Genomic DNA, 26,262 nt, shown 5'->3' on the forward strand with positions numbered 1-26,262 from the left:
AAATAAACTATTAAAGTTAAAAGAAACCTAGTGATCAGCTTTAAAGGCTTTCTTTACTCTTGCAGACCCGGCTCTCACTTTCAACAATTTCAATATATTAAACTACAGCTAACTGGACTAGGGAAATGAATGATGAAAGGGAATCCTGAAGATTCTGTAATCCGGAACCATGTATTATCTGATACAAATACCTTCTTCCTTTTTTTTGTGTGGCTGTCCTAGAACGTGATAAAACAAAATTCCAGAATGTCCTTAATCTCCATTCAAATGTGCATTATTTAATGACTAAAAAATAATGAAAAAAAAAATTATTTTCTTTTTCCATAGCAGAAGTTTCCTAAACCCTCCCATTCTCTTTAGTTTCTACCTCATCAAGACACAAAGTAGCTAGTCGCTCCTCCCAGGCTTCAACTTCAAAACTAAGTTCAGGCCTTTTTTTCCTGCATAAGCCCCCGGTCACATCTGGTGTGACTTAGCATGCGAATTTGCATGCCCTGCGACTTGCAAATTGTATGCCAAGTCGCACCCGTATTGTCTGCTATTAGAGAGGTCAGATTGGTGCAGTTCCAACTTGATCGGATCCGCACTGATTTCTAAAGTAATACATGCATAACTTTTGTTGCGATTTGCAAGACATCTGTGTCAGATGTATTGCAAATTACAAGGAAATCAGCAGGTCACCCTATTTTGAAATCGTGCAACTTCACTGTAAGTCACACGATTTCAAAATCAGCTTTGATGTGACCGGGATGTAAGACTTGGCCCACAAAGCCCAAAGTCTTCTCCAAAGTCCTGTCAATGAAGGGGTAGTCTCACTCCTAAGAGTGGGAGGAGGTCTGTTACAGTTTTCCACTCTCACAGACGTTCCAGACCTGGGGATTTTATTTGGGGGGGACAAAATAGAGTCCAAAACTATACCCCCTCAGTGCTTTCTTTTCTCAAAACATCCTAAAACTGCGCAAAGTCAGATGTACAGAATTCACTAAGCCATCTCATGTCCAAGGGAGTTATTGTGCCGGTACCGCCATAAAACAGGTGTAAAAGGTTTTTCTTTAAACTTCTTCACGGTAACAAAGCCCTATTAGGTTATTCATTCTATTCTGGACTTCAAATCCCTAATCGGATACAGTTAGATCCATATATATTTGGACACAGGCACAGTTTTCATACTTTTGGCTCTGTATGCCACCAGAATAAATTAAAACGAAACAATCCAAAAGAATTTGAAGTGCAGACTTTCAGCTTTAATTCAAGGGGTTCAAATGTAATTGGACAAATGAATATAATTATAAATAAAATGTTCATTTTTAATATTTTGTTGAGAATTCTTTACTGGCAATGACTGCCTGAAGTCTGGAACCCATGGACATTACCAAAGACTGGGCTTCCTCCTTTCTGATGTTGTGCCAGGCTCTAACTGCAGCTGTCTTCAGATGTTCTTTGTGGGTCTTTCTGCCTTTTAGTTTTTGCCTTCAGCAAGTGAAATGCATGCACAATTGGGTTGAGATCAGGTGATTGACTCGGCCATTGCAGAATGTTCCACTTCTATTCCTTCGAAAGCTCCTGGGTTGCTTTTGCAGTGTGTTTTAAATCATTGTCCCATCTGTACTGTGAAACATCGTCCATAAACTTTGCTGCATTTGGCTGAATCTGGGCTGACCTTATACCTCTAAACACTGCAGAATTCATCCAGCTGCTTCTGTCACATCATCAATAAACACCAATGACCAAGTGCCACTGGGAGCCATGCATGCCCATGCCATCACACTGCCTCCACCATGTTTTACAGAAGACGTTATGTGCTTTGGATCATGAGCTGTTCCAAGCCTTCTTCGCACTTTTTTCTTCCCGTCATTCTGGTAGAGATTAATTTTAGTTTCATCCGTCCAAAGAATGCTTTTCCAGAACTGGTCTGGCTTTTTTAGATGTTTTTTGGCAAAGTCTAATCTGGCATTTCTATTCTTTAGGCTTATGAATGGTTCGCACCTTGTGGTGAACACTCTGTATTTGCTCTCGTGAACTCTTCTTTTGATTGTAGACTTTGACAATGATACGCCCACCTCCTGGAGAGTGTCCTTCACTAGTCTGGATGTTGTGAATGGGTTTTTCTTTACCATAGAGAGGATCCTGCGATCATCCACCACTGTTGTCTTCCATGGACATCCATGCCTTTTTATGTTGCTGAGCTCACCAGTGCAACCTTCTTTCCTCAGAATGTACCGAACTGTTGATTTGGCCACTACTAATATTGCTGCTATCTCTCTGATGGATGTGTTTTGTTTTTGAAGCCTTACAATGGCCTGTTTCACTTGCATGGACATCTCCTTTGAACGCATGATGTAGATTCACAGCAATAGATTTCAAATGCAAATACTACACTTAGAAGCAACTCCAGACCTTTTACCTGTTTAATTAATGAAGAAATAACGAAGGAGTAGCCCACACCAGGCCATGAAACAGCTATTGATTCATTTGTAAAATTACTTTTGGTCCCTTGAAAAAGGGAGTATGGCTACTCTTAAGAGCTGTAATTCCTAAACCCTTCCTCCAATTTGGATGTACATATCCTCAAATTAAACCTGAGAATGTGCACTTTCAGCCCATATCCATTATATAACTATAGCCTGAATATGTTCTGGTAAATATTGTGTCCAAGTAAGGTCAATTATCGTGTCTGAGAGAAGGGTAATACCTGGCATCAGTAGACATATGAAATGCCAATGTACATTATTCCTTTTTATCCACCACATCAGCGTTTTCTGCACTTTTCAGTTGCATTACCATTTTGCCTGTTTGCTCACAAATTCACAAAGGTCTTGGCACCTCTTCTTGCCCAACTAAGACCTCAGGGCATCCATGTCACAGGAAATCTTGACAATCTTCTTGTGAAGGACCCTTCTTCCTTCCAGGTATCTGCAAATGTCCACAGGAAAGTTCATATTCTACAGACATTTGGTTTAGTGATAATCTCTTTGGAATACTTGGGTCTGATCCTGGATACATGCCAAGCAAGGGTTTTCCTTCTGTAAAAGAAGGCTCTGTCTCAGGACGGTGGAGGACAAAGGTTAAAAGAAAAATCCCTTGGATGAGATTCTCCATGAGAGTGCTAGGACTCATGGTAGACTCCTTCAAGGCTGTTGCATTCGCTAAATTCCATTCAAGGCCACTTCAGCACAACATCTAGTCGACCTGGAACAAACATGATCCTTCTCAACTTACCCATGCTGCTGGTCCGCCGAGCACAGACTTTTCTAACTTGGTGGATTTCAAGCTCAGTTCTTTAACATAGAAGTCCTTCCTTGTCACTGGAAAATGATAGCATCAGATGCCTATCTCCCAGGCTGGGGAGAAGTGTTCCAGTCTCTCACAAGCCAGGGAACCTGGTTTCCAGTGGAAGCCAAGGTCCCCATCAACATTTTGGAGTTCAGAACAATCAAATTGGCTCTGCAGCACAGGACTCCACTTATACAGGGACACCCTATAAGGGTGCCATCAAACAATGCCAGGGCTGTGGCCTACATCAACCACCACGGGGGCAAGCTAGATCATTTCATGGATGGAAACTCGCTGTCCTGTGATCTCTGCAGTCCACACCCCAGGAGTGGGCAACTGGAAAGCAGATTACCTCAGCCACCACCGCCTGGAAGAAGGAGAATGGACTCTTCACCCCAACATCTTCAAACTAATATGTCAGCAATTGGGGGAGGGGACAGATGCGGATATCCTGGCCTTCAGATTCAACAACAAACTACCTTGGTTTTTTGCCAAATCCAGAGATCTCTATCTCTGTCATCAAAAAATCCCTGGGTCTTAGTTCAAACTAATCTATACCTTCCCTCCAGTGTGTATTCTACCTTGTTTGCTCCACCAAATAGAACAAAGGAAGAAGCCAGTTGTTCTGATTACCCCAAACTGGACCAGAAGAACATGATACACAGACATACTCCTATTACTAAGAGATGACTCCTGGGCTCTTCCCAACAGACCAAACCTATTCTTACGGGCCTTTGTTCCATCTTGCTTCTCAGTCATTTGCCTTAATAGCATAGCTGTTGAAGCTCACGTTTTAAGAGACAGAAGAGTCTCCTAGTTTGTCATCCCTACGGTTCTAAAAGGAAGAACAGCCACTTCCAGAAATATCTAGTATCGTACCTGGAAGTCCTTCTTTACCTGGTGGTCATTCCCAGAGAATTCTCAGTACCTTGTATCCTGGCTTTCCTCCAATTGGGACTTGACCAAAACATAGCCATAAACACCCTGAAAGGACTGGCTTCAGCCTTCTCTATTCTCTTTTAAAACCCACTGGCTTCAATCTCCCTTGTCAAAACCTTTTATACAAAGTGTTTCTTGAATTAGGCCCCCTTTGCAACACCCTTTTTTTCTCTCAAGGTGGCATTTCTAGTTGCCATCACTCTAGTCAGACGTGTTTCAGAATGAGCATCCCTCGCTTACAAGGAGCCATTTCTCATCCTTTACAAGGAAAAGGTAGTCCTACACCAAGGTGGTGCTGGACTTTAACCTTAATGAATAAATTGTTCTTCCATCTTCGTGCCCTGCTCTAAAGCACCCAAAAGCAATTACCTGGACATGTCAAAAATCATTCTACCTCAAAGCAACAGCTTCTATAAGGAAAATGAACTCTGTATTTGTCCTGCCCTCAGGATCTTGCAAGGGACACCCTGCTTCCAAATCAACCATTGCTCGCTGGATCAGACAACTGATTACTAAGGCTTACACTCTTAATGACAAAACTCCTCCTGTACTTTTACATGTCCACTTTACCAGATTTGGTGTTTCCTGGACATTCTGGCAACAGGCCTATATTGCCTAGCTCTGTAAGGCCGCCACCTGGTCTTCTGTTTATACATTTTCGAAGTTTTACCAGGTGGATGTCCAATCCCCAGTGGATGCAGCTTTCGACCTCAAGGTTCTTGCAGCAGCACTCTTAAGTTTTGGTCTGTGGACCCTTTTGTTGCTGCTTGAAACTTCTGACAGTTTTGTTTGCAAAATTGATATAAAGCAGTAATATACGAGCGCTGGGTAAAATATAAAACATCAAACAGAATAAGCAGCCAGCAAAATAAGAGGAAATACCTTAAAATCCTCCAATAGTGTACAAAATAATCAATAAAAATGCAGCGCTAAAATGTACAGATTAAAAATACGTAAATAAATAAAAGTCTTAAAAGTAATAATAAAAAAGGTGCAATGTGATAATCGTGGTTCATTAGATAGCTGTTGAGTTATCGTGACTTCCGTGGCTTGTGAAGAATGAGTATATAAGGCACTAACCAGATAGCACAAAATTTTGTGCGTTGGAGTAAATAAGACCTACTCCAAGGTACTCTGGAAACCGGAACTCTGCAAACAGGTGAAGTCGTCAGGTGGAGTTGAGTCACCAGATGTCATCAGACCAGGGCAGATTTCCTCATTCCAGTATAGTGTATAATCATCATATTAGATGCATCTTGTAGTACAGGTTTCAGCCACCGGGGGATCATACACTTAAGTGTGAGTCGCCTACTATGGTGCACCTTGAAGGAGGGGGGGGGGCTCAGAATATCCCAAAAAATGAGCCCAGAAGAAAGAAAAAGCTCCAATAGTGTATTTATTAGACAAACGGAGTTACAATTCAAATCAAGTAAAAAACGGACACTTACATCCAAGAGTAAACAGAGTAGCATAACAGGTCAGTAATCCATGTACAGGGGGGTCTCCCTAAAACTGTAATTCTGAGGAAAATGGGTTGTTCCAGACATTGTTCAGAAGAACAGCGTACCTTGATTAAAAAGTTGATTGGAGAGGGGAAAACATATAAAGAAGTGCAGAAAATGATAGGCTGCTCAGCTAAAATGATCGCAAATGCTTTAAAATGGCAACCAAAACCTGAAAGACGTGGAAGAAAGCAAAAAACTACCATTCGAATGGATATAATAGCCAAAATGGCAAGGACTCAGCCAACAATCAGCTCCAGGAAGATCAAAAAAGGTCTAAAGTTACCTGTGAGTACTGTTACAATTAGAAGACGCCTATGTGAAGCCAAGCTATCTGCAAGAAGCCCCCGCAAAGTCCCACTGTTGAAAAAAAGACGTGCTAAAGAGGTTACAATTTGCCAAAGAGCACATTGACTGGCCTAAGGAGAAATGGCACAACATTTTGTGGACTGATGAAAGTAAGATTGTTCTTTTTGGGTCTAGTGGCCGGAGACAGTTTGTCAGATGACCCCCCAACACTGAATTCAAGCCACAGTACACTGTGAAGACAGTGAAGCATGGTTGTGCAAGCATCATGATATGGGGATGTTTCTCATACTACGGTGTTGGGCCTATTTATCGCATACCAGGGATCATGGAACAGTTTGAATATTTCAGAATATTTGAAGAGGTCATGCTGCCTTATGCTGAAAAGGAAATGCCCTTGAAATGGGTGTTCCAACAAGACAACGACCCCAAACACACCAGTAAACGTGCAACATCTTGGTTCCAGACCAACAAGATTGACGTTATGGAGTGGCCAGCCCAATCCTCGGATCTTAATCCAATAGAAAACTTGTGGGGGTGACATCAAAAATGCAGTTTCTGAGGCAAAACCAAGAAGTAGAGAAGAACTGTGGAATGTAGTCCAATCATCCTGGGCTGGAATACCTGTTCACAGGTGCCAAAAGTTGGTTGACTCCATGCAACACAGATGTACAGCAGTTCTCAGAAACAGTGCTTATACAACTAAATATTAAGTGATTCAAAGGACAGCAAAATCTTCAAACATTTTTCAGTTTATATAGTGAATGTTTGAGTTTGTAAAGAAGAATACAAACACTGCTATTTTTTTGAACTAATATTCACTTTTCTTATATTTTTTTTTAGAGGAACAACACAAATTTGTTTTGATTTGGAATAGAATGTGTAGTGTTCCCAATGCATTTGTGTGTATGGAAATAAAAGCCATTAGAAGGATTTTGAGCTTTATTCACTTTTTTTTAACACACTGCTATTATTTTGAACACAACCGTATATATGCGGTATATCGCATGTGATTCGCACAGGCTCTAATTGCACCTGCACCAAAAATGTGAAAATCTGCAGGACCCTTTTTTGATCTGCACTAGAATTAGATCGCATGGGTATTCACACCTATGCGATCCGATTCTGCACATCGTACCGCGTTTTGCGGACCACTTTCAGGGTGTTGTTTTAACATACACACCCGCAGCAGTTCGCATGAACGGGGTGCGAGTTTGATACGGTGCAGAATTTGCACAGAAAATGGTGTGAAATCCAGACCGCGTCAGTGTGAACCAGGGCTCAGAACAGAAAGTGGTAGGAATCTGCAACAAAGTTTGTTAATCCCCTCTGAGTGGGGTGATCAATGTACATTGGAAGGATTTTGTGTATTTTCTTTTTCTCAACAAAAGTGCTGTTACTGTTTAAAGGTGTACTTATATTTTCCAGGTAACAAACCTGCCTTTAATTTAGATCATTAAAATTAACACACCATGTAAATGTTATGTGTCATTTGTTTACATATACCACCTTTATCTGATAGCCACTATATGAATGAAGATACAATATTTGCCTGATCAAAAAGGCAACATTTTCAATGGGTTGTACTTTACTTTTTCACATGGCTGTATCATTATGTGATTGACTGCCTCTCAGTCATTAATCATCTGAAGTTGAAAGTCTCATTCCTCTCATTTTAGCAGTGTGTAAAATAAAAAAGAATCCAGGATCAATATGGTTTGAAGCTGAACTCCAGCTAGGTGCAAAATATACCAATTCCTGTAGGGATTTGTTTGCATTAAAATTACATTTATTTTTTAAATAAACAAATCCCTACGTTTGAGCTGGCATTAGCCTTGTACAATCCCCCATACAGAAGAGTTCAGACTGGAATAAGGAGAAGCAGCACAAAGAGCCAGTTCGATGTGTTGCAGTCCTCATGCTGGCAAGCAAGATTTCAACAGAAGAGAGATCAAGAGTCTTCGCTTCTCCTTCACTGTATAATAAAAGGTCAAGTCTCAAGACTAACTGTGCTGTCTCACTAGGTTGTGTAAATCTCAGGAATGAAGGGTCAGTTTTTTTCTTTTTTTTTTAATGTGAATATAGCGGTTTACCTTGTTTTCAACTTTAAAAAGTAAAAACCATATCCCCCAGTCTTGCATTAAAAGGCCTATTATTTATTAAACCATAGGATAAGTCAACAAAGGCTCTTGTATAAAATGGGCCAGGCTTTTATCCAGAGCATCAATAAAAAAAAAAAAACTCACCAAAAGATAAAATGGGCTATCAACACTCCTAGGAAGGGTAGCCATATACCCTGCCAGGAGCAGTGCCTGGCATAGGAAAACAGATGAGCTCATCTAGTTAAGGTTTAGTTGTTGAGGCTAAGACACTGTGATCCCACTTCCCAGCATGCCTTAGATCTGTTCAAACAAAGTATGATTCCATCATAACTTGTAATCTTTGGGCTAGTAATTCCCCAGCTGTGCAAATGTTTACAAGATGTATCTAGAACATTTCTTAAAGTACCTGAAAAATAGTATTACTTATGAGCACCTGTATGCCGCTGTCAGTAATATCCTGTTTTACCTTCACCTTATTTTCAGAATCCGCGGCTCCTAGATGATGTCAGTTTCCATCCCTGTGTCCGATTTAAACGCTGGGAATCCGAAAGAGTTCTGTCCTTCATTCCCCCAGATGGAAACTTCCGACTCATGTCTTACCGTGTTAGTTCACAAAAGTAAGTATGATGTACAGGCATACCTCGGTTTACAAATTTAATTCGTTCTGCGGGACTTTTTGTATAGTGAAAAATTTGTAAACCAATACACCGTTTCCCATAGGAATGCATTGAAAACCAATTAAGAAAAAAGTAAACGCTACTAAAATACCGCATGAGTTATTTTATCAAGTCGTGCTATTTTAGTAGTGACAACCATGTGTTAATGTTAATGTAAAAGGCGACAATTTAAAAAAAATAAATAAAACGGCGTGGGGTCCCTCCTCCCATCCATTAAATTAAAAAGAAAAAGGCCAAGCATGCAGCTCGGCAGGTCAGGAAAAGAGGGGGAGACGAGCGAGCGCCCCCCCTCCCCTCCTGAAGCATATACCAGGCCACATGCCCTTAGCATTGTCCCCATGTTGATAGGGACAAGGGCCTCTTCCCCACAACCCTGACCGGTGGTTGTGGGGGTCTGCGGGCAGGGGGCTTATCGGAATCTGGAAGCCCCCTTTAACAAGGTGGCCCCCAGATCCCGCCCTCCCGTGTACATGGTTCCGATACTCATTCACAAAAAACAGAGTGTAGTGTGAAAAAAGACAGGACACGATCTTTAACAAGTCTTTCATTAAAAGAAAAAAAACGAAAAGAATATCCCCCTCAGTAAATCCAACGTCAATCACGATGGCTGCCACTGACCCGAAAAAAAAGAAGGGCTCTGCTTCCGACGATTCCGCAGTCTGCCTGCTCCAGTGGTTTGACAGTTCCTAAATAAGGGGCGCTGCGAGTAACCCCCACACCATGTGACGACATTTCCTGACCTGGCTGGCTGCATGCTTGGATAAGGGTCTTGTATGGATTTTGGGGGGGACCTCCATGCCATTTTTTTTTTTTTTTTTTTTTAATTTTGGCGTGGGAGTTCTCTTCAAAATCCATACCAGACCTGAAGGGCTTGGTATGGATGGGAGAGGGGACCCCACGCCATTTTTTTAATTTATTATATAGCCAGTTTAAATGTAATTACCACTTCTTTTTTTTCTTCACTATAGCTCAGACATTCAGCTGTCACTTCCCCCCCAGCTAAAAGAAAGTTTTTTTAGTTTTTCCCCAAGTTAAAAGAAACAATGTTTCCTTTTAGTTTCTTAAAAGAAACAAAGCTTCCTTTAACTCTGGGGAAAGTGACAGCTAATTCTGTGAGCTATAGTGAAGGAAAAAAAAAAAGCTGGCCATTGCAATTAAAAATCAGCACTGACATACACTTCATATTTGTGGAAAAAATTTGTAAACCGAGGCATTTTAATTTGTAAATCGAAAATTACGTTAACCGAGGTACAACTGTATTACTCGCCGAAGATTTAGGTCCCATTTACATTTTTGCATTTTGTTAAGGCAGGCCCATGAAATGAATGGGTTGCTAACATCCTAAAAATCACGTGCTCCATTTTGCCTTAGTGCACCAACACTTTTGAGGACTTTGCAAGTAAGATTCTGTATGAATAGGGACACTCGGCACTGGGGATGGAAGGTCCAGACACTAAAGTGAAAGAATCTAACCACCGCAGTTCCTGAGTGATACAGGAAACTATTGGCTGATGAACTACATCAATACTAGACACTTTCACCCCCATCCTTCCCAGGCCAATTTTCATCGCGGTCATATTTTGCATAACAATTACACATGGCAACACTATACCTAAATGACATTTTTACCATTTTTTGTTTTCTTTTGGTGGTAGTTAATCACCACTGGGTTTTAATTTTTTTGCTAAACGAAAAAGTACCAAATATTTAAAAAAAAAAAAAAACTACGTTTCTGTAATAACATTTTGTAAATATTCTTTTTTCATAAATTTAGGCCAGAATGTATGACCCTTTTTGGGGAAAGTAGACACAGCAAGGTATTTAGAAAGAGGCATTGTGAGTTTTTTAAATTGTATTTTTTGTCACAATTTTTTGGGAAATAAGAAATTAAATACATTTTTATTTCCACATACTGTCACCAGAACAGTGCAGCATCACCATATGACTATTATGGCAGTGATCAGGGACATTGACTGATGACAGTATGGCCATTGTTGACAACTGCCGTGATTCTTGTGATTGGTCACAGCGATTACATGATTCAAGGGCTGTGCACAGCGGCCGGTACAATGATTTGTGTTCTGCTGTGGATCACCGATCACACTGCTGCACTCCCCCTAGGGCGTGGGCATATGGGGCACCATATGACATCCTCTCAAACTAAGTGCTCCTGCCCAGCCATTTTTTATTTATTTTTAAACATTAGGCTGGGCAGGAGGTAGTTAAAATCACCAACTATGCAAAACTGAAATACTGGTTTTGGATTGACTGACCCTACAGTATACAGCTCCATCTTTACCAAGATTATACAAGTGAGTCTTGGTGTTGTTTGTGGTGTTCACAACTAACTACTTTTTAATCCCCTATAGCTTGGTTGCCATTCCTGTCTATGTAAAGCACAACATTGTCTTCCAAGAAAGCAGCTCAAGTGGAAGATTTGATGTGACTGTGGGGCTCAAGCAGACCATGGGCAAGACTGTGGAAAATATAGTATTAACCGTACACATGCCAAAAGTGATCTTGAACATGAACCTCACTCCAAACCAAGGAACCTACATATTTGATCCTGTTACCAGAGTACGTAACTTTTCTAACCAATTTTATAATTAAAGTCAAGATTGGCAGTTTTAAATTTGTTATTTGTGGAGGTGGTCGTCTGACTTCCCAAAGGTTGCTGTGCTACTAGGAGATGTAGACCTGGTTTGAATATTCTGTCTGTTGTGAGAAGCCTAGGAACCATATTTTTTAACCATTTCAATACCGGGCAATTTTACACCTTCCTGCCCAGGCCATTTTTCACGTTTCAGCGCTCTCACACTTTGAATGACAATTGCGTGGTCATACAACATTGTACCCAAACTAAAATTTTATCATTTTCTTCACACAACTAGAGCTTTCTTTTGGTGGTATTTAATCACCGCTGGGTTTTTTTATTTTTTGCTAAATTAACAAAAAAAGACCAAATATTTTGAAAAAAAAACACGTTTTTCTTTGTTTCTGTTATAAAAGTTTACAAATAAATAATTGTTCTTCATAAATTTAGGATAAGATGTATTCTGCTACATGTCTTTGGTGAAAATAACCCAAATTAGGATGTATTTTTTAGTTTGTAGGAAAGTTATAGAGTTCACAAACTATGGTATATATCTGAATATTGATCAATCCTGAAGTACTGACGGCCAATCTAATTTCTTGAGGTCCAAGAATGTCAGAATAGTACAGATATCCCCAAATGACCCCTTTTTGCAGAGTAGACAGTCCGACGTACTTCATAAGAGGAATGGCAAGTTTTTTGAAGTTGTATTTTTTTTGTCATTTTTTGGAAAATTGTAAAAAAAAAAAATAGTGAAAATAATTTTTTTATACTGTCACCAGTGCAGTACAGCATCATCATATAACTGGCATGGCGGTGAACAGGGACACTGACTGGTGACAGTATGAAAAAAAAAATTTTTTTTTTTTATTTTTAATTACATTTTTTTTTTTAATTTTAAGATTTTTTTTTCATATTTTACTATGACCAAAGTAGTACAATGTTACCATAGGAACATTGTACTACTTTGGGAAAGTGATCAGTTTTTTTTTTTTTTTTTTACACAATTTGCTTATAGCAAAGAATAACTTTGCTATAAGCAAGCATTTACCTTAATGACATCGATTCATTCAGGTTTTTTTTTTTTTTTTTTTGGTGCTTAGCTGTGATTTGGCTACAGCTAATCACATGACATGTGCATGTGACCATTCACAGCTAGGCACTAGTATACAATGGATGTCATGAATGAAGCCATCCATTGTATACAACTGTCATGTGACCTGCTGTGATTGGTCACAGCAGGTCACATCGTACCGGCAACGGGGGCTGGTACTCAGATCTGTCATCGGCCGTGTCCGAGGTACGCGGCCGGTGACAGATCGCGCGGCTCTGCAACCGCGCGAACTGCGCATGTGTGGGAGGATGCCAAATGGCGTACACCCCGGAAAGCTAAAGCATTTTTACAGCCGACAAACTGCTATAGGCCGGGCGGCTAATGGTTAAAGCCAAATTTGAGGATGGAAAAAAAAAAAAAAACCTGCCAGATGTCATCATTCCTCCCTGCTCTTTTCAAAACCAAAAAACAATAGTGGCTATAGCTATACTTGAAATGCTCATGTAATAATAATGCGCATGCTGTTAGGAGAGAGCGGAGAGCCAAATTTTATGGCTTTTGGCCATAGTTTGATATCACTAATTATGACTTCTAACACTACAGACTGAATGCAAAAATGTATTATTAGTTTTCATATGTAACTAACCATAGGTACTGTATGTCAGATTTGACATGGCTTTTAATGAAAGATATGGGGGATTTGGAAAATTGCAGGAGTTGATAGAAGCAGATATATAAGAAAATCCATTAGATAAGGCGTATCCCATCATTATGACAGATGTTTCCATGTATGATTTTTCAGGACATATATAAATTAATTTTTTGGACACTGAATTAAATTTCTTGCCTGGTAAACCACCAGTGCACCATTACTAATATCACTGCCCAGTAGTATTGTACAAAGTTGTGGGAGATGAGAGGCCACCCAACGTAAGAGGATGTTGCAGAACTGTCTGCAACCAGTGGGTGTCTGACAATACTGCTACTTAGTTTATATGGGTCAGACAATTTTCTGGAGAAAGGATTGGGGTATTATGACCAGTGTGTGGTGAAATTAGATACAAGAATTTGGGCAAGAAGATAATTTTAATCAAATTAACTCTGTCTACTGGGCTTGAAGGGAGAGAAAGCGCTGGACTTTCATTTATAAATTGATGTCAACCGTTTCTTTCCAGTTTCAGAAATAGTGGGGATGGGTTGGGGCCTACAATTCCTTTGTTACCACTGGGCTGAGTTTTTTTTTTTGTGTGTAATTTCCTTTTTTGGAGATATAATAGTAAGTGGTCTCACCAATGATAGCTGTCACCAAAGTAGGTTCACCTCTACTCCTGTTAATATGACATGGCTAGCATTTTAAATTTTCCATAACTTTCTGACAACAGGTACCAGTAGAGAAACTGGGAGTAAATTCCTTAAGTGTGGAAACTGATTCTAGTCCTCTACCAATTCTGTTCACTAATAGAGAAAAAAAAAGCATTGGCTGGAGTTTCATTCTTATTTCCTTCCTGTAATCCTCAGCATGCATGTCAGTTTAAGGAATTCTATACTGTGAGCACTAATGAAAGCATTGCTCCCAGTATCTGAGCATTTATTGCTGCAGCTTGCCCTCCTCGTTCAGTGGAGGTGTTGATACCAATTTTGGCTTTATCGGATGCACATAAAGCCTTGAACTGAAGGGAATTGCAGAGGATTTGACACCAGTAGAAAGCACAATTCTTTACTGTATATCATGTTTCCAACACTTAAACCATTGACAACTCTATTCTGCACTGTTAATCATCTAGTTATATTAATTAGAACATATATTCTGTATATAGGTACTGAACTGGGAAATTGGTAAAATAACCACACAGAAGCTTCCTAACTTGAAGGGAATTGTATCTCTACAATCAGGGGCCCCAAAACCAGAAGAAAACCCCAGCTTAAATATCAACTTTAAGATACAACAGGTTGCAGTCTCAGGTAACTTCTATTTAGTTTCTGAAAGTGTTGTTATTACTGTGTTCTTATGGATTTTTCGACACGTACACTTATGATCATGGTACAATGTGGAAATGAAGTGGGTTGAAGGAGCTTATGCTTGGGATTCTGGATAACCCCATGAACACTGCAATAAACTTACATATTTCTAGCAACATTTTCCACATAAACAGAGCTCAGTAACGAGCCCGTCCCATACTAGTGAGAGAGATGGATCCTGATTTTAGTGGGCTACTGCAATTTTCCCTTTTAGAGTCATATTGTAACATACCATTTACAAATTATAACTGTAGATGAACATCCATGAATACCTGCTGTGAGACTTCTTCCATATGGTAGACATTCTCCTGACGTCTCCAAGAATTTCCTTAGAGTGGCATGATACCCATGCTGATATGGCAAGCATTTCAAATGGTCTTAGCTAATTTGCTGTGAATCTGGCATGTACAACATATAAAACAGCCCTCCACATAATTTTTTGGGCTGAGAAAGTTGAAGCCTCCTTTTTGCACCTCCCCATATTCAGTGTTTTTTCCTTTCTATGTTAATGCATTCTTCCTCATTTGGATAGCCCTGTTACTATGAAAGCAGGGCAGTGAATCGTTTACCTATACTGTTAGTGTTTCACTACATGTGAAATACTCATACATTGACTTACAAGTGGCATACACATCATTTGTATGTGTGTTGGGACTTGAGAAAAGAGTAAAGTATTTGTCTACTTGGAATACTGCTTTTCATTACCTTGGTCTTGACATTCAGCAGACATCAGAATTCTCTAGTTAAATATGTTCTTTACTCCATAGGGCTCAAAGTGAATCGGCTGGACATGTATGGAGAGAAATACAAACCTTTCAAAGGAGTGAAGTATCTGACCAAAGCAGGAAAGTTCCAGGTGCGCACATAACACGCACCCCACAGGGCAAGTACTAAACCACGAGCTGGCCTTGCAGTTTGGAATTACTGCTTATGTTTCCAAACATTTTCTTGTTCACCCAGGAAAAAGTTTACACTAAATGTTAAGGCTGTGGAAGATGTCGGCATTTGAACTGCCAAAAAAAAAATTAATAGAAAAAGGGAGCAAAATGGACTGATCATATATTTATGTTTGATTCATTGGTATGTGGATTACTAGGGAAAATGTTATGACTCGTCAAGGTGGCCAGTGGCTTTACTCTGGGATTGTCCTTTATGCTGCTCGATTCAGGTGGTAAACACAATGTTACATCTGTAATAAGACAATTCAGTTACCCCAAGCCGTCAAATAGTAAATGCAGCTTGATGACGGTCTTTGTAAATGACGTATAAAAGAAAAGCACTATTCACTGAGTGTCTCCACTGAATCCTGATCTGACCTTCCAAGCCACCAGAACACTGTAGCTCTGATGTCAATCACCAGTTCTTCCGTATAGTACACACCTAAAATCAGTAGTCTGTGTTTAGTGCCACAACCTAGTGTACTACAACAGTGAGCACCACAATGCCCTCAGTACCAGTTGTCTTGGGTATTCCTGCCTTCCTTATGACCAAAATAAATGCCTTACCCCTTTCACTGAAAGAGGTCTGGCTCCAGTCAGAGCCTCTGTCAGTGAAAGGAAATTTTCACCAGTGCCATCAGCAACATAGCTGGTATAGCAAACTTGTTATTTTAGAAAATGTTATTTTTTATTTAAAAATGGATGTGTTAATATAACCAGAGTCATAATGTTTATATGAGGGCTTATGTAGCAATGCTTTGTGTCTATGTAAAAGGCCAAAATTAATTACTTTTCATCACTGTTTGGAAAATAAATTGTACATGTTTCTGTATAAAATAAAAAAATTCTGCCCATCTTGTAAGTGTTCTGCTGGCCTTGATCTAGGTTTATATGACCTGAATTATTCTACAAGCCATTATTTCCTTTATGGTAGGATTCTTTTCTATCTAAAATCTGTAGCAAATGAGAGGTAGCTGATCACTGTAACAGCCTCTATGCATCACAGGTAACAAGTAATCTCTATAGAAGGCTGTAGACTGGGGAGCTGGTACTGGGTTATTAGATGAGGAACCTTGGCAATTGGACAAAATGTCTAGAGCAAGCCATATGCATTAAGAGGATAGTTGGATGGACAGACATTACCTAAACGTGAACACTTTCCTTCAGTACAGACCCTGTGGAGAGGTAGGTTTGGTGTGTTTCCAAGACAGAGTGCTCATTGGGGAAAGCAACTTAAAGTTTTGTACAATTAGTGGCTCAAATACACCACTGTGTTGTAAAATACAGTAAAGCCTCTCTGTGTCAGACTACCTATTGTTTACCCTTTCTTCTGTACAGTTAGGTTTTTGGCTTAATCAGCAGATTGCTTTGTGTACATGTTATGAGGGGCTCATTGGTACTTTTTTTAATTGATTAGTCCCAGGTCTTATCCAGCAGAACTGCTCAAGTGGGATTCTTTTTTTTGGTACAGCAAGTGCTTCAGTCCCATTCTGTTGTAGACAAAGTAATGCAGCTTCTGTGAGAAATCAGAAAATGCTATATAGACTGAGGATATACTATTGATTCTCTCTTTCTTCTTGCCCACGTTTTGATTATTTCACTTGCAGCGCATTGAACGATATGTCCTATAATCTAGCTGACTGCTAACCAGTGGCAATCTCAATTTCCCATCAACAATATAACTGGAGTTTGAAAACCATTTCTTTGTATGATTAATCTTGATTTTTGTTTTTCTGCAATATTTAGTCAGTAGGGTCAAAATGAGGCACACATGATTTCTTTGGAATGAGGTGGAACAGGAGGGGGGAGTTTCACAGCATCCATGTGTGTGGACACCGTGCCTGTAGGAACCACAAGATGTTTCATTGTCCTCAGGTACTCGAGTCCCAAAAGAACATTTCAAATATATTGCCAAATCCATGCAAGTGTTGCCACCTTTATTAAAATAAGACACTTAAAAGCAAATCTGAAGTATATAAATTGTTTATTGGTTTGTACTGACAGGAACAAAGCTGAATCAGAGATTTAGTGTAATGATACATTTTGTTCTTACAGTGTATCCCAGGACACAGTGCAGGTTGGATATTACGTAACCCTTCCACTCCACAAAGGGCCCCTAATCAACAAGAAGTTGACTAAAATACTATCAGACTCTGCCGTAACTGTTTTCAGTCATATATACCAAGTGCAGTATATAGAATAACTGCAAACAATTGGGGAGTTTAACATAAATGCTCTACAAACAAAAATATAAGTCTTTGGTTTTAACTAATATTAGAGCTGTGTGGGTTAAAAGGCATTAAGGCATTTTCCATTCAAATACAATCTCATTTCCCACATTATAAACCAAAACTGTACACAAAAGGCAAATCAAGCGGTGGCTTAATTCCCAGCCCTCCAGTGTGTACATGCTTGGACATTCATTGGGATTGACCAGATACCTCCAGTCAACACATTGTGAGAAATGAAGCCACACGTGAGATGGAAGAGCAGGATGTAGAAGGCAAGTCATTCAGTCTGAGTGATGAAATAACTACACATTCACCTGCATCAACCTCTGCGACAGTAAGCAGAAAGCTGGAATTCCAACCAAATCAAAAGGTTATTGCCTCATCTTCAAGAGTTATACATGACGCTATAATGAAGAGCTAACTGGCAAGCAATAATAGTGTAAAGGCAAAGCTACTTCCACAGGCCTCTCGTTTATTCAGATGTGATATTATTCACATCTCAAAAGTTCAAGTTTGTGTAGGTTTATCTCCATAAATGGCACCAGGTTTGATCTTCACGTCTCAGAAGTCTTGAGGTCATATACACAAATCTAATCATCTTCCATGCATTCTGAAAAACCAGCAACACTCTGCTACCAACAGCACTGGTGCTGGATCACACAAAAGGTAGAAGTGCTGCTATTATACATTCATCAATTATGACACATTGCTCTTCTAATCTGAAGGACATTTCATTAATATATGCTAGGATGCCAAGTCACAGTCCTCTGCATAGACTGGGAGATACGATATGGGCCCTACATGATGAACATATCAAAGCACCAAAGAGTATGGATGAGTTTAGTGTTTTACATTTCATAGTGATACCTGCACTATACTATCTTGGGCTGTGCTCAGCAGAAGAACAAGATGGCTGTTTGGGCTAAGGTGTGACAAAGCAGAAAGAAACAGATCAAGTTGTGCAATCTGATGTATTGCATTGAACTCTCCCCAAACAAAAACACAGTTATTCTGCAGTAAGTATGTGCAGAAGAGTCAGGCTAAAGGCCATGAAAACGATAGAAAAAAAAACAAAAAATAGTGAGTTAAGCAACTTACTGATGGAGGAGCCAAATTACTGTTAGACAAAAAAAAAAAAAAGTCTGTCTAACAATCTGGAGGCTCACTTAGAAAGCAAATTCATCATCAGTTTCCTTTCAGTTACACAGTATTAGTGTGCTTTGTACAGTAGGGAAATGAGGCTATATTCCATCCCAGTGTGGAGAAGTTACTGGTACCATGGGATTTTCCGTGCCCAACGCAGCGTGAATCCAGCATCTGTCCGGATCTTGATTGATGCAGCTTCAGCTTCCCTTACAGTCTCCTTTACTGACTGCATCAGGTTCTGTGCATTGTGGACAAGCATTTCTGTTGCCTGCATTTACAAAAACAGAAATTTACAGGTATTCATAAGTGAATGACAGAAGCAGGTGCCTTTTTCTGTCTAAATGTTCAGCTTCTTTACAATAGGTGTATGAACCTATAAGCCAAGTTATCTGGCACACATGACTTTCTAATCGATTCAGGGACACGGGAAGTTTTTAACTCCCCCCACCTACCTAACAGTATACCTCAGTTTTTTTCTAGTGTCCTAGGGGGAGTGACATCTTTTCTTCAGCTCTGCTATTGTAAAGACAGACCTGTGTTTTTCCAGCAATTCTTTTCCCCCCAGTCAAAACACATTCTCTAGATCACTGCCGGGCATTTCCCCTCTAATCACAGCTGTCTGGCATAATCATTCTCAGTTAGGCTTTTGGACTGTACAATATCTAAACCCGATTGGACGTGATGTCTGGGTGTTGGGTTTTGCATGAGGGGCTTCACCGATGCTGTTCTGACAAAGTGAACATACAGCATTTTCCAGATCCAAAGCCGGTAGCACTGCCTCTGCACTAGCCTTTTCTCTGGGGACACACTTAGTAAGTAGGCTGGTCAAACTGTTGGTCGCTGGATGCCATTATTTCCAGTATTCAGCCTCTTTACCTTGGAAAGAGGTTAATGCTGTGGGACTGAGCACTAGCGTCATTCAATGAGTGGCGTGTAGTTAATGCTCTTACCCACCCTGCATTGAGAAGGCACCTCTCCAGTTATTCCTGTTGCAAAAAACCACCCTCACTGACCCTCGTCTGCTACCAGGTGGCCTTACCTCTTATCATGAATGTTGCTTTACCACACTGCAGCCACCACATGACATGATTCTAAACAATGGCTGCTCCACACTCACTTTCTAACAGGCAGGAACAGTTTGCAGCATGCCCGCTGATGGTACAGATATCTGCAGTCTGGAATAATGTTGTCCTTGCTGTTAGACTCTCTACTATTTTCACAGTCCTATGTAGCCCAGTCAGACGTAGCTTGGTCCTTTGCCCTCCTGGCCAAGTTATGCAGGACTTTCTGACTCAAATTACTGTTCCTGCTGCACACTTGCAATCACTACGGTCACCCTCTGGCCATCCCACCCTACCAGCTGTCCAAGCATTATGAGTCCTAGCCCCTTACCCGTAGCATAACCTTTGCCTTACCATGCCTGAATCTAGACACAGGGGGGAGCAGTCCCATTCTGGTTCCCCCCATCCACATTCTGTCAACAATTCTTCATTTTGAACCTGTTTTTACAACTGTTTCTATACAAAAGTTTAAATGTGTCCTGGAAGACTGTTCACTCCCCCTAAACACTTGCTGGTCTTGTATCCTATGTTTTTTTAAAAGTGGTTGCAAATAATTTTTCTGCATCTTACCTGCTCTGATTCTTCATCGCTTATGTTGGTCCTTCCCAGCATAGTGGCCTTGACAGTACTCAGAATCTTTAGCTGGGTGCTAATAGTCGGGATCCTTTCACATACCTGTAATGCAATTTCACGGAAAAGTGCTCCATTAAATGCTTTTCACCTTTTTTAAACTCTCTTCTTTATTATACAGGTCAATAACACAAATTTTTCTATCAAGGATTAAAAAGAAAAAAAAAAATCAGTCTCACAGACTGCATTGGATAGAGCAGCTTCCAGAGGTCAAAAATGCCATAATTTTGCAGCAAAAAAAAAAAAAAGTGATTGTAATTTCTGGTATACAGTCCAAGCTTTCACATTGGAGTCAGACAATTTTTGTTGACCAAACACAGATATTTTAAACTATACATGAATCATTTTTGTTATTTGGCCTTCATTGAGAGGTTTCGGCTATTCCTGAACCAGTGTTAATTGCTGCACACAGAACAAGGACTATCTTTATAAATGTCATTGCAGTACCATTATCCCCTCAAATTGATAGTTCACACAAAATTCTTGCTAGTCAGAAACTCCATATTATCAGGAAACGTAGAAATTACTATACTGGATGCTTGAACATTGTTCAACTGATAAATTTACCTTTGAAACATGTTCCATCCATTTTTAGGGGAGAACATATAACATGTTACATCTGAAGTCTCTCCCCCCCTCCCTGAGACTACAGGTAGGGATCCTCTCCCTACAACCATTGCAGCTGACGACTCATAGTTCCCAAAGAACTGTGAGGGCTCTGGTGAGCGCTCTCAATGTCCATTGATCTTCCTGCTCTCATGTAACTGTCTGCCTGTACAGCTATGCTGAGAGTCTGCAAAAGCCGAGATTGCGGGTGCAATGTTCTGCAGGCTCCTTAAAAATAAAAAAAAGTACTTTTTTTTACCTACAAAAAGTGTTCAGCAATTTTTTTTTTTTCTTCAAAAGGTGAACTTATCCCAAACATATAGATACCCTGATCTCAGACAAGAAGTAATTGTTAAAAATAACCTGCTCAGTAAAGGCTCTAAAAACTTATCTAAATCTACCTAGCAACTGGAATTTTACTTTCTCCATCAACTCATCCCCATAGTTTTTACCTTTTCTATCAGTTGCCTCTCCATTTAGACTGTAAGCGCTCATGAACACGTGTACATTTTTTTTTTTAAAATGCTGCTCAAACTGTTGGCGCTTTATACATTCTGAATAACAAAGGAGCAACCTTTAAAAATTAATGAAACAGACTGTAGACACTGTACATTAATTGATAACATGATATGCCTAGCAAAAGACAGTCTACCTGAAGCAGGTTCGTTCTGATCCTCTTATCTGTGCACTGCTTAGCCACTTCCTTGGCCAGCTTGGTCACTTCATCTGAAGCTTTAGCAATATCCTTGGCACACTGAATGAGAGCTCTCTTGTTTCCACTACCACCTCTCACAAGCCGAGACATCTCTGCCATAAGCAGAGCCATGCGTTTGGCAGCTGCAATTATGTCATTACCCTACAATAGGGGAACAGTTTAATTAGCAAAATAAAATAGCAGTGAAAGGAACAAATATAAATACATTTATCATCACCCACTTTTTAGATAGGCAGCAATGTGCAATACAAATTTAGGAAATTCTTTAAAAAACAAAAGCTAAACCTGCATCCTGTAAATGGAAAAAAGTACAAAGAAAATAAAAAACAAAAGTGCTCTGGTTCCATGTGCTTCTCCCAATGGTTACAAGTATGACAATTCTATACTTGCAGACTTTTATAATGTAAAGGTTTTTAGTGGTAAATTCCATGCCTTGGCATTTATTTTCAAAAAGAGGCCGTTGACGACAAATCAATTCTTTACAAGCTATGATAAAATCAGGTTTACTCTGCTTTTGAAAATTGGCACACTTCAGCACTTTTTGGAAGTGATGAACATTTACCTCAAATTGATGCCATTGAGAGGAGCTGGAAACGAGAGGCGAGATTTGCAAAACTGCAGATACCATTGTATGTATAACAAGTAACAATTTCCAGGCTTAACATGGTTAAATCAGTGATTCGCCAGACACTGCAGGGCAACATTCACACACGTTAAGTGAGGTGCGCAGGATTACGGATGCTGTTAACACAACGGATGTTGCCTTAACAAATCTGTACACTAAAACAGACGACAGTGCAGACTACAAACAGCAGAGCCGTCCCACACACGTGTCCCCCCGCCAGACTGAGCGATATGGAGATTGTGCAGGCTGTGGGTTAGTATCAGACACTGCAGTACTGTCATGCATCAGTGAACACATTTAGTACACACCTGGAAGGAAGATTGTTAGAGAGTGAAAATGGTAGAAAGGCTCCCTATTGAAGGGCCCAAGTAACCCTATCCAAAGAACAATGAAGACATGTTAAGCTCATTTTATGTACTTGCCATTTAGGTCAGTTTTAACATCACTGTTTTGCAAGAATTACTTCTATGACCAGATTTTCTGTCATTCGTAAAAAAGGTGAAATACATATTGTAGACCTGGTTTATACTTTAACATACCATAGTAGGAGGAGATGATAGGTGACCACTTAGAAGTTCCATTTGTAACACCTATTTCCCATATAAACAGGAGTCTATTGTGCTTGTGTAAAATACGGTTTTAATAGCTGGCCAGTGAAGGATTCTGGGTAAACCTGCTTTAGGCCTCATTCTCATTGGGCGTATAAATCCATAACCAGTGTGACCTGTGTATGTGTTAACCTGCATGGGAAGGCAGAGGTATTCAGTGCATCCCCATTGAGTCAACTGAGACACAGCCACTGCTGCCAATGTGACATCTCTGTGGGTGCACAACCCCAGACACAGCAAATGGGGCACTTCATACAGTAAGTTAAACTGTTGACTGTAACATAACTATTAAAGGGTGCAACAGCATAACATGTAGGATATGTAGCACTGAGCAGCCCCAGTCTCATTATATCATGATTATCAAGAACATGGTCTCTCTACATCTTCCTCTATGAGTCCCCCTGTAACCTGTCAAGTCTTATGTTGAGAAATGTGTGATAATGTTACATTGTATATTTTAAAGTAGTAAAGTGTTATTTTACCATAATACTGTATATACCAATGGGCAGACCAAACCAGTACATGCCCTCATACGTGCAGTAGACAGGGATTATATTGTTGGCACAGTAGCTCGTTTTCTTCTTAAAAGGGTCAATGTGACCAGTAAGATATTTTCATGACCGGAATATTAATACCTCTAAACTATGGTCTAGTGCTGACACCTCATCGCTCTGCACATGGTCATCTCTAGGACCACACATTCATTATGTAGAACATCTTGCAGGCAGGATACAAATATGTAGAGCAGCCTTTCTCAACCAGGGTACCCAGGCGCCCTGGGGTGCCTTGAGGTTTCTTCATGCATGCCTTTGCACAAGGTCTAAAATTGCCCAAAACTTGTATACAAGTCAGCAGGTAGAGCAAGCCTGCCTTTTAGTTACACAAAGCCACAGGTTTTCATAGTGCACCAATATGACCTTCTAGCTGCCAGCATCCTGACAATCAATGACATCAGTTGATGAGGATGTCAGCTGCCTGCACAGAATCCTAGTTTGACCCTCTCCATCAGTGCTGGGGTCACATTATCTCAGTGATGGAGAAAAACTGATGGAAAAGAAAAACACCAGAATACTAGTCAGTACCAGTGTGCAAAAGTGTATTGGCTTTGGAAGAATAAATCACCTCTAATGTTGGGTGTCCTACATGTGTGCATATTGCTGCATCATATAAAACTATTAGAATAGGTTTTTTACATTTTAGAATCGGTGCCTCAGGACTGTCCATAATTTTAGAGGGTGCCTTGACTGAAAAAAGGTTGAGAAACACTGATATAGAGCAATAAGCAACTCTCAACGTTGGAGTTCTTTATAAATAAAAATGTTACATTGGGAGGGTTACAGAAAATGTGAAAAATTCCATTCAGATATGAAAAAAAAATGTATTTTTTTACAGTATGGCCATTAAAGCTGACAAGATTGTCATTACAAAAAGCAGTAAACTGTAATTCTGATGTGACAAACTGTACCTTGTGGATTTCTGGGAGTTGTGATATAACCAACCTTCTGGTGCCCATCCAGTCATAGAACAGCTACAACCTATTTTCCTGTTACCAATAGGAATATGCCTTGTTGTATAACCAAATACATGGGCCATATAGGAATACTGTTCTTAAAAGGGGAAGTTTCTCGTTTGCCTCTTCACCCTCACCCAAGCGGAGGTTCATCCCCACCACTTAGCGCGCAGCCTTCTGGGACACAACACAGGTCCCAGAAAACAGTGAGGCCATAAAGTGCAATGTGACTCGAACATGCGTAATGGTTAGCCAGCTGTGAGGCCTGAAGGCTTCACAGCTGTTTTCCCTTAGTTAAGATGCTGGTGCCTGGACCCGAAGCCCATTGAAGAATCGGGACAGCGCTGGATCCCTGGACAGGTAAGTTTCCTTCTATTAAAAGTCAGCAGCTACAGAATTTATGGCTGTAGACTTTTTTTTTTTTTTTAGGGGGGGGGGGGGACTGGAGCTTCTCTTTATATGATTGTAACTATATATGTTTTTGACTGAGTTTCCATTTTTCATGAAATGTCAGCATCTAGCTAACCAATTGATGTGGCTACTACTGGGGAAGGGGTATTTTCTATATTCTGAACATATTCATTTTATCTCATACCAAGTGATTCAGTATCCAGGGAAAACCATTATAAAAGATATGCCTCCAGTCAATAATACTAATTTGTGGGATTGAGAATCCACATCTGTTATAACTGATCATGTCAAGAACTGTGGGCAGCCATGCAAAAAATAAAAATGGTTAATTACGTAGTCTGCCAAATAGAATTGTTAAAAGCACATTAAAAAGGGTACTTTGGATGGCTGAACATTCTCCTTGAGGGCTCGTCTGTTAGTATGCACTGGATGGGATGGAGATAGGATACTGGTTACCGGCATACATAGGAAAACAGAGATTAGACAGAGGAGACATTCTAGCTGCAATAATCTTTAATTGCATCCAGTACCAAGTTGTTGTATTCCATTTTGAAGACGTGGTCATGTAAAATGTTGAATACTTATATTAAATGATACTATCACCTATCTCCAACACAGTATAATTATTATTGAACAACTAACCCAACATATATATCTTGATACACAAAACATACACAAGCCAAAATCCACTGAGGAAGCCATTCATGGGCTCGCAGACACAAGCCAGCACAGGTAAACAAAACACTCAGCAAAACTCTCAGCTTGGCGCAGACGGGAGGCGCAAACCGTGTCATGGATGGAGGGAGAGGGGTGGGATGCACATGGCACGGTGGAGGATGCATATTTTGTAACCATTGAATACCTTACTGGACCATTTTGTAGCTTCCCGGTGTAAAGACTGAGCTGCGGCCAGCATTGGCTGGTTCACAGGCTGCCCCTCAGGTACTAAGAGCAGCTCTGGCTCATAATCATCTTCAACGTCAGAGGAGAGGACAAATTCTACTGACGCTTCCTCCTCCTCCTCCTCTTCCTCACGCTCCTGCTCTACCTCAGACACAACGGCTTCTGTACCCTGCGGGGTAGCAGGGGCAGGGCTTCCAGGTGACTGGGAGGGCAGGGAGGGGTAAAGAAAGGGGGACAGGTTAGTATCAGAAGCAGAGGTGGGAAAGGAGGGCAAAGGGCTGACTGCTCCAGAAGCCAAACCATATGACTACTTGGGTACATGTATGCACATTTTTCTTTCAGCTGTCTATAGTAGAACCATGACAATATAATTGGAACGTTAAACAATAATATGAAATGAATCAAAATACACG

The 26,262-nt window shown here is 40.2% G+C and overlaps 2 protein-coding genes across 3 annotated transcripts in view; one reads left to right on the forward strand and one right to left on the reverse strand.

Moving 5' to 3' along the window:
* Positions 1-16,260, forward strand: part of AP3M1 (adaptor related protein complex 3 subunit mu 1) — a 75,683-nt gene extending 59,423 nt beyond the window's left edge. Inside the window, exons 6-9 of the mRNA XM_089682593.1 lie at positions 8,606-8,739; positions 11,169-11,376; positions 14,264-14,408; positions 15,233-16,260. Of these exons, the coding sequence (XP_089538719.1) occupies positions 8,606-8,739; positions 11,169-11,376; positions 14,264-14,408; positions 15,233-15,333 (588 nt within the window). The 3' untranslated portion in view covers positions 15,334-16,260. The remainder of the gene's footprint in view (positions 1-8,605; positions 8,740-11,168; positions 11,377-14,263; positions 14,409-15,232) is intronic.
* Positions 16,261-17,370: 1,110 nt separating this feature from the next.
* The window catches only part of VCL (vinculin), a 98,584-nt gene continuing 89,692 nt past the window's right edge, over positions 17,371-26,262 (reverse strand). The window contains exons 19-22 of one of the 2 annotated variants that reach the window (XM_089682591.1): positions 25,809-26,051; positions 21,730-21,933; positions 20,412-20,516; positions 17,371-19,048 (exon numbers count right to left, since the gene is read on the reverse strand). In XM_089682591.1, the coding sequence (XP_089538717.1) occupies positions 18,902-19,048; positions 20,412-20,516; positions 21,730-21,933; positions 25,809-26,051 (699 nt within the window). In that variant the 3' untranslated portion in view covers positions 17,371-18,901. The remainder of the gene's footprint in view (positions 19,049-20,411; positions 20,517-21,729; positions 21,934-25,808; positions 26,052-26,262) is intronic. The other variant, XM_089682592.1, reaches the window with a different exon arrangement.

This window comes from Staurois parvus, unplaced genomic scaffold (assembly GCF_062004578.1).
Source record: "Staurois parvus isolate SC_StPar_1 unplaced genomic scaffold, SC_StPar_1.0 ptg000291l, whole genome shotgun sequence".
Classification (NCBI taxonomy): Eukaryota; Metazoa; Chordata; class Amphibia; order Anura; family Ranidae; genus Staurois; species Staurois parvus.